Raw genomic sequence first — 9021 nt, 5'->3', positions numbered from 1 at the left:
GGCCAAGGAGTCTGAGCAAACCCCATGGCTGTTCCAGGCTGTTCCAGGCTGCTCCATGCCTCAGCCTGCAGTTGACCTTACAAGAGGCGTCCCCATGCAGCAGGCACTGCCCTCTATACACACACACTCATGGGACCTCTCCCAGAGGCTTGAGGAGGTCAGAGCTGCCACCCCTCAGCAACGTAGGGACCTGTCTTGGCTGTGCTGGGGGCACAGCCAAGGAAGAGAGAATAACCACCATGGCAGCCTGCTTCTGGGCCCCCGGGCATTCACCCAGTTCATCTTTACTGGGAAAACGTCAAGGGCACAGAATGCCAGCCTGCCTGTCCCAGCTCTGGAGGAAGACCATAGGAGAGAGGAGAGACAGCCTCGCCGCCCCACAGCCTCTGCTTTTGAATTGATGCTGTCCCAGAAGGTCACGTCACTCAGTCCCCTCCTCAGGCAAGTGCTGGCGGCTGTCACCCCATCTCTGCTCCAGCCCTCCGCCTAAAGCCAGTGTGGGCTTCCCCACTGCTCACCCGGGCCAGGGAGCGGTACTTCCTGCCTCTTGTTCTTTCCTGAGGCTTCTCGTTCTTTCCCTTGTGCACTAACTGCAGGCAGAGCTCTGGCCAGGCCTGTGGCCAGGGCCCCACCTGCTGGCCTCAGACCTCACTTCTCCCCCCACAGTCCCTGATACCGGCGCTCCCTCCCACGTCCACGCTTTTTGTCCTTGCCCCAATTTTTCCACCTGGCAAATCCTCTTCTCCTCTTCACTCCTTGGCACCTCTTGCTTGAAAGCAGAATCCAGTGCGAGCTCAGGTGCGTTGGCGGAACTCGTCCCCACACCCCGGGGCGCCGGGCGTACCTCTGGGGAGTATGGCTTTGCGCTGTGCTGCCCGGGTGTCCATTCCCCAGCTGTGCAGAGAGGGGACACTGCGCCCAGCTGGATCGGCCCACAGGAGAGTTTCAAGGGAAGAGCCGTGCATCTGCCCACACACAGGGAGTCAGGAGCGGGGGGAGGAGGGTGGGTGGAGTGCTGGGGGCAGAAGCCACGAGGGAAGGCCGTCTGAGGACGTCAGCTGAGCCAAGCAGAGATCAAGGAGGGGCCTGGGGCTGCAGAGCGACTTGGGCCACACTGGGTCAGAGCAGAATCTCGCAGCCAAAGGCTCAGAATACGAATCCCCACCCTCTGGTTCTCCTTGTTTCCTTCAGAGGATCTAAAGTCAAGGCCAAGCCTCAGCGAGTAACCGAGGGACCTTGGACAGTCACTTAATCCCGCTGGTGAGGGCCTCAGTTCCCTGCTATGTAGAATGGGGTTGGAAATACCTGTCTTAGAGGACCCAGAGGGTTCAGCGAGATGAGGGGTGGTGCTTTGTAAACCCTCCGGTGTGATGCGGACAGAACGGGTTCTACCACACGGTGTCACTGATCTCGCCGGCCCGCTCGGAACCTCGCCAGCGGGGAAGAGGACTGCCACACTGGCGTCCGCTCTAGGGCCTCAAAGCCTTCCATCCACCTTCTCCTGGGAGCCCCGCATCCACAGGTCGCTGAAAGGATGACTACTGTCAGTTCACAGGCCCCAGGAGGGGCAGGGGCTGATCAAGGTCATGTGGCCATTGGAGGCCGGGCCCCAACCCCCCACATTCTGTCTAGGAGCCAGGGTCTTTTCTTACTGCCCCAGAAGTCAGGGCTTCGGTCCCTCACCCCCTCCCCTATGCTGTTTTGAGGTCTCCAGCCAGGGGCCCAGGGGGCAGAGCTGAGGGGCAGATGAGCTGGGCCTGGCAGAGACGCAGAAACTCTCTCCACCCCACCCCCGGGGTTCAGATGTCGCACACACACTGGGGAGCTGCCCCATCCCCTGGGCAACAGTCAACACAGACAGCAGCTCAAAACACAGCTAGGCTCAAGTGGTCTCCCCGGCCTGCATCAGCCATTCTGAGCTTGGGGTCTAGAGGGCCAGTGAGGAGGACCCCTGCACAGCCTCTCCTGGGGGGGGGGGTGTCCCAGGAGAGGTCCGAGCTCAGGCAGGTGCCTCTCTCTCTCTCTCTGTCTCTCCCTCTGTCTCTCAAAATCTCTATTTCTCTGTCTCTGTCTCTCTGTCACACACACACACACACACACACACACACACACACGGACCCAATGGGGAGCCACCCCACTCCTGGGTTCCGGAGAACCACATCAGCTGGGTACCGGCTGCCCTCAACCAGGCTGTCAGCCTTAGACTCCTCCACTGCCCGGAGTGGCCCTGGGGCGGGCAGGGGTCTCGCCGGCAGCCGCCAAGCCCCCCGGGCCGCAGAAGCAGAGCGGTTGGCCCTGGGAACTGATGGTGTGCAGCAGGATCAGCTGTGGAGGGAGCTCTTGGAGGCCGAGAGGAGGGGCCAACAGCGCTGGTGAGTGCCCTGCCTGACCCCCAGGCTAACTCAGGGTCTAGGAAGCTTCTGGAAGAAGAGAGACCCTGAGGAGGAGTAAGTCAGGCAAATGGTGTTGATGGAAAAGTGCTCTGGGCCAGACTGGAGCCTAGAGGGTGGGAGGGAGAGGTGCTCAGGGGCCAGGTGACCCACCACATTCACTCTGGGGTCCCATCTGCCTTTGGAACAATCCCTCCCTCTGGAGCTCTGGGGATAGACCACCGTGGGCCGCCAGGAAGTCGTGGCAGCACTGCGGGGGACGGACGCCCTGGCCCTCTGACCCAGGGGAGAGACATCCCTTTATGCATTCATTCAATCCAGACGTTCCTAGGAGAGCCGTCCTGTCAGGCTGCCATGAGGGACAAGACAGCCCTGGCTCCTGGGAGCCTCCAGTCTCAGGACAGGGCAGCCAAAAAGCAAGCAGAGAGACGAGGACGTACAGGTGACGAGTGTCACGGAGTGAGGGGAGGGTGGGCGCCTTCTTTTTACAGAGGCCTCTCCGGGGAGACAGCATTGAGGCTGAGACCTGAAGTCTGAGAAGGGGCCGAGAAGAGTTCGGTGTATTTAAAAACAAAACAAAACAAAGACTGTCCATGGGGCTGAGGCCTCAGTGAGGGGACGGGAGCCTCAAATAAGAAGCAGGAGGAACAGCTCATACACTGTAAGAGGTCGTATTTTTAAATGTAATGAGACGCCATCAAGGGTTTTCAGGAAGAGCGTGACGTGATCTAGCCAAAGATCTGTGGAAAAACCCAAGGAATGTTTATACGGAAGAATTCCGAGACTCGCTGATGGACTGGAGTGAGAATGTGTGCGGTGTGTATGTGGTGGGGTGTGTGTGTGTGGATGGTATGTGCACGGTGAGTGTGGGGGGAATTATGTGTGTGTTCATGTGCGGTGTGTGTGTGTACGAGGGATATGGGGCAGGGGTGGGGGTGTGTGGAGTGTGTGTGTGGTGTGTATGGGGGATGGGAGTATAGGGTGTGTGTGTACATGTGGAGGGTGTGGGTCTGGGGGGTGTATATGTGTGGTGTGTGGTGTGTGCAGTGTCTGTGTGGTGTGTGTGGTGTGCGTGGGGGGGTGTATGTGTGCTGGGCGTGTGTGTGTTTGTGTGCTGGGTGCGGGGGATGTGTGGTGTGGGGGGTATGCGTGGGGGGTGTGTATGTGTGCAGGGTGTGGGGGGTGTATATATAGGCTATGTGTGGTATGGGGGGTGTGTGTGTGCTGGGTGTGGATGATATGTGCATGGTGAGTGTGGGGGGGATTATGTGTGTGTACATGTGGGGGGGTGTGGTGTGGGGTGTGTGCAGAGTGTGGAGTGTATATGTGGGGTGTGGGGTGTGCGGGGAGGTGGTGGGGTGCGGGGGACATTTATGAGGACAGGGCCGTCTGGTGGGGGCCAGTCTGAACAGACTCCGGGTGTCGGTGAGAGCGCAGGGGGACTGGGGAGCTGAGTGGGTGTGGCGCGGGGAGGAGGCGTTAGGGGGCCACACCTCCAGCCTGGTCATTAGTGGGGGGGCAGCTCCGGGGTGAAGATGCCGAGAGCTGGGTGGGGGTTAAAGGCTGAAACACATGCAGGTGGCCGCCAGGGCGGCAGCTGAGTGGCAGTAGTCAGGAGCGGGGCGCTGGGCCCACAGGGACGAAAAGCAGAGAGGGGCCAGGCGTCGAGGGGAGGGAGAATGGGAGTGACCGCTAAGGGACAGGGGGTTTCTCTTTGGGGTGATAACAAGAGCGGTGATGGTGCACGACTCTGACTATGCTGGAAACCACTGGGCCATACCCTCCGCGAGGGTGAAACTTATGACACGCGGATCTGCTCCCAAGGGAGAAAGAACACACAGAACGCTGACGTGACGAGCTCCCCAGGGAAGGGCGTCATGTGTCCCAAGAGATGAGGTCGCAGCACATGGCGTCAGCAAGTAGCCAGGAGACTGAGAGAAGCTGCTAGAGAAGAAAGGGGTCACAGACCCCAAGAGGAAAGAGTTTAGGGAAATCCAGAGCGGCGCTCCCAACAAAAATACATGAGCCACATACGAAATTTTCCATATTCTTGTAGCAGCCTTAAAAAAAAATGTAACAAGAAACTAGTGAAATCCATTTTAATGCTGTATCTTACCCAACATATTACCTTTTGGGCATGTACTTGATATTTTAAAAAGTTTTAAGGAGATCACTTGACATTCTTCTTGGTCCCAAGTCTTTGAAATCAGGTCTGTATCTTAAGTCTTAGAGCACCTGAGATGTGCTCCATAAACCGTCCTCCTGGAGTTTTTCTAGACAGACAAACCGGGGGCCCAAGAACACGGTGACCTTGCTCAGGGCCAGACAGCCAGCAAAGCAGGCAGAAGCAGAGCAAGGACAGGGACCCGGCGTTCCCCCTCCTACCGGGATGGCTCTTGCTCCTATTGTCTTAGTGTGGCCCTGAGGTCAAGGTCCTGCTTTCTGTTAATTCACAACCAAAGCTATTGAAACATGGCTCCCGCGTGACAGGACAGGGGGTGATGGTGGACGGGAGGAGATGAGAGGGCGGGGGGGAAGCGAGGGTCAACTACAGGGGGGAAGCAGATGAGGGAACAGGGCCCCTAGGAAGGGTCAGGTGGGGAGTTCCCAACGTCCCAGGAGAGTAGGCTGAAGACAGGGAAGTCCAAAGTCTGAACATGGAACAATGAGGCAGCTTGGAAAAGAACCAAAAACAACCTCTAGAAAAAAAAAAAATCTGTAACATTGAAATACAAAACACAACTGAAGTGAGAATTCATAAATTCCAATTTGTCATAATTACTCGGAAAGACAAGGAGGGGGAACACATAGAAGAAGAATTAGAACCCTAGAGAACAGAGCAAGAAGATCCAACATACCTTTCAACAGAGCTCCCCAAGGGGAGGCTGAGAGGGATGAAATATTGGAGGGGAAAGTGTCTGAGAATTTTCTAGAACCAAAGTAATGCACGTACACACAGACACTGCAGGATGTGCTTCACGACAGGACAGTAAACAAGAAAGGAAGGCCTGGGACCCTTAAAGAGGGAACCCCCCAGGGGAGGTCAGGACGGCAGCAGCGGGTCCTGGGCAGCAGCCCTCGTGGGAGCAGGGCGACCCGGGCTCCCAGACAGCGGCCTCTAAAGAACAAACGTGAACGAGGTGGTGGATTACCTGTTGCATTTGACTGTGTCAAGATCATACAGGGAGGGGGCTTTACAATTTTGCTGGAGAGTTTGGAATCAGTGATCTGTATACAGAAAGCTAAGAAAACCAGGGAAAAATGTGATTATAAACTCTAGAAAAAAATTCCAAGTTGTCCATGGAAGGAACAGGGATCCCATGATCCTAGATCGTTGCCAACAGTATTTAGAGAATCGTAAGGATATAGACAATACATCAGTTCAGCCAAAATCTGTAATACGATAATTTTGCAAGAAATGAGGGAAGGGAAAAGGGGCAAGAAAGCTAACTCATGGTCTCCCAGGAAGCCCACAGATACGTTTACAGTTTCAAAAACTCAAGAAATGGCAACCTAGATTTATTATTCCAGAATATGACCTGATGGGCCCAAAGAAACAGCAAAAGGACTAGAAACGCGACCAGAGGCTGTGGGGTTCGGGGGCGGTGAGGACTGAGGCAGAGAAGCCTGTTTTTATTATAAGTCTTACAGAATCGTTCAACTTCTTAAAAACAGATTAAAATAAAAATTAAATTAGCAGCACTGTCCCGGTCTCCTGCCCTGCCCCCCCTTCCTCTGCTGCACACACTGGGAGGCCACAAAAAAAGTGGGGTTTTTCTTCACAAAGTACTTCAGGGCTCCCACGTGGCTCTGAAAACGCAGAGGCAAGCCGTGGGCTCGCACCCCTGCCTTCCCCATCACAGGACCCCCCCCAGGCGCCACACATCCCACTCCGGGAAACATCACTAATGACTGAAATATTTGCTCGGTGTCGAGGCCACACCATAAATACTTGGTTGGTTTGGGGTGTTTGCTTCACTTGAATATTTTAGTTCCCGCGTGATGTAATAAACGCATCAGCAGCCTCGACTCGTTCACCTGACACAGGGAGAGCCACTCGTAAAAAAAAAATGTCACGGGAAGCTATGACACTGCCCACGTGTTTTCCTTTCCAGGGCTCAGCACTGGAGTTTCCTGAAAGACTATGACCCCCTGGTAAGACCAACGACGTTCCTGCCATGCGCTCTTGCACCGGGAAGGTCTGCTCATTCGTCTAGTGTTTACGGAGGACCTACTGTGTGCTGGATGCTGGACTGGACAGAGACAAAAAAATATACTGTCTTGTTTCAAAGAAATTCAGGGTCTGGGGGCAAGAAAATGCTTAGAGCATTTAGGTATTAGTTTTCTCCAGTGTTTCTAGATTTTATTAAGAGGAACCAACTGGAAATGATAGGTGACTGCTTCTGAAATGCTTTCCCCCGGGTGAGGACATCAGCAATGTGTAGTGAGGGATATGTGTGTGCCCCATATGGAGATGAGCTTGGGTGAACATATTTTGTTGGTTTTTTTTAAAGATTATTTATTTAATTATTTGACACAGAGAGAGAGTGCGCAAGCAGGGGGAGTGGCAGGCAGAGGGAAAGGGAGAAGCAGGCTCCCCGCTGAGCAGGGAGCCCGATGTGGGGCTGATGCCAGGACCCTGGGATCATGACCTGAGCCGAAGGCAAATGCTTAAGTGAGTGAACATATTTTGTAAACGAATTCCCTGCTTCTAATATCACCACCGCCCATCCGTCCTCCACATTGCTACCAGGGTAACTTTCCTCAACCACAAAACTGACCCTCTCTCCCCCCCACTTAAAATCCTTCAATACATCGGCAGTTTTCAAGGTGGTTCACAGTGCTTCCCATGCTCGAACCTTGCCTGCCTCCCCGCACTGACCCACACACTATTTTAGCCACGGCTTTGTGCATGCTGTTCCCTTGCCTGAAATGCCCTTCCCACCTTGTCAGTCTGGTGGACTCTTTCTCATCATCAAGTTCCTCCTTCTAGAAATCTCTCCTTCCTGAGCAGGCTCGATCAGATCCGTCTGTTCTTTGCTTGCCAGCGTATCCAACCCACTGCTTTGATACAGCCTGTCGTGTTTCAACCATTGATTTCACCAGGCTGTGGGCTCCCTAAGAGAAAGGACAAAGCCAGCCTCATCGCTGTACCCCACCCACCAGCCGTGCCCTACCCCCCAGCACCTAATTAACATTTAGCACTCAGTTAAAGTTGGATAAATGACCAAATGTTGGCTGAATGTGGCTGTAAGGATGGTCAAAGAACCAACCTGGCAAATGAGCAGCGAGCCCAGCCATCCAAGGCAGTGGCCACGCCTTCGCCAGATTTAGGGGAGGGTTTGACGTCCGCCTTCCCAGCCTGTGGGCTTGCCGTCCGCCCGCCCTGGGGTGGGAGATGTTGTTCCTGAGACCTGAGCTCCTCCGAGTCCGGGCTTCCAGCTTACAGTCTCCCTGCCAAGGGCTAGGGATTAGCAACCTGACCCCCGACGCCTGCATCACGCCCAAAGGTGTGGGGCCACCTCGGGCTGGAATTTCCCAGGGGAAATCGAGGATCCCGTTACGTCGCTGGTTGGTCCTGTAACCTCTGTTTGACTCAGGGCAGCCCCTGAGTGAACCCGACACGAGGGTCATCAGATTATTCTCAGTTCATGCACCGACTCACTCAGTCACCTTCCAGCCACAGAAGTCACCAGAAACACGTGCGCAAACGTTCGGACCCCCAAACCGGGAACAAACCCAAACGCTACCCCTTGGCAGGATGGGTGAATAACGTGGAAGGTTCGCACAAGCCTCATGAGGGGGTCCCCGCAGCAAGGACAGCAAAGATGCTGCAGCCACATGAAAACGTGCACGAACCTCGAAACCACGTTCCTGAGAGAAAGGGGCCACGGTCTTACCGAGACAGAGCTCAACCCAGGAGTTAGAGATGGAGCGCGGGTGGCCTCAGGGGTGGGGACCGTGACTGGGGTCTGACCGGGTCCGCGGCATTTTCCGACCTGGGTGGGGCTGCACACACTTGTTCACGTCGTGGAGGCTCGTGGACCGGAGGGTAAGATTTGGGAGCGTTTCTGCATGTGTGTGTTAGACCTCGAGTCACTCTGGGGTCCCACGGCCAAACTGGGAAGGAGGCAGCCGGAGGGGTGCTGCCTGCCGAGGCCACCGGCTCCCTGCTCCCCGCTCCCTTCCCTGCAAAGGGCCCGGCCACGTGCACGCCTCTCCCTTGTTCCGTGCAGCTTGTGACACGAACTGTCCCCTCTCCTCAGGGCAACAAGAAGGAGCCAGTGAAGTTGCCGGACTACGTGCCTCTCTTTTCCGACACAGTCCCCAACTCCGCGAACCGGGTCGTGGGCAGCAGGGTGGACACGCCCCTGGGGCAAACCCTCATCGGCATGGACTTCTTCTTTGTGGACGGAGTCCGGAAGAAGAAGCTGGAAGCCGAGCTGCAGCCCGTGTAGGAGGAAGAGGTGGGTGCAGGGGTGGCACGGGGAGGCTGTGGGCTGAGCGGGCCCTGTGGCCCCAGTCCACGGCCCACACACGTCAGCCAGCCTTTCCTTCTCTCCGGGCCCCGCACAACCTTCCCGAGGGCCGCACTGGCCCGTTTCCACTCATGAGATTAGAAGGACGCCAG

General features: G+C 55.8%; 1 protein-coding gene across 1 annotated transcript; it reads left to right on the top strand.

Moving 5' to 3' along the window:
* The first annotated feature begins 2121 nt into the window (after window positions 1–2121).
* CIMIP5 (ciliary microtubule inner protein 5) lies at window positions 2122–8848 on the top strand. Its single transcript, XM_045775982.1, has 3 exons — window positions 2122–2372; window positions 6506–6545; window positions 8657–8848. The coding sequence occupies exons 1-3, from the start codon at window positions 2122–2124 to the stop codon at window positions 8846–8848; spliced, it is 483 nt and encodes a 160-aa protein (XP_045631938.1).
* Window positions 8849–9021: the final 173 nt, after the last annotated feature.

The sequence above is a fragment of the Ursus americanus genome, chromosome 7 (assembly GCF_024610735.1).
Source record: "Ursus americanus isolate L20-20 chromosome 7, mUrsAme1.1.p, whole genome shotgun sequence".
In the NCBI taxonomy this organism is placed as follows: domain Eukaryota; kingdom Metazoa; phylum Chordata; class Mammalia; order Carnivora; family Ursidae; genus Ursus; species Ursus americanus.
Note: the sequence above shows the minus strand (reverse complement) of the source record. Positions and strands in the feature narration are given on the sequence as shown.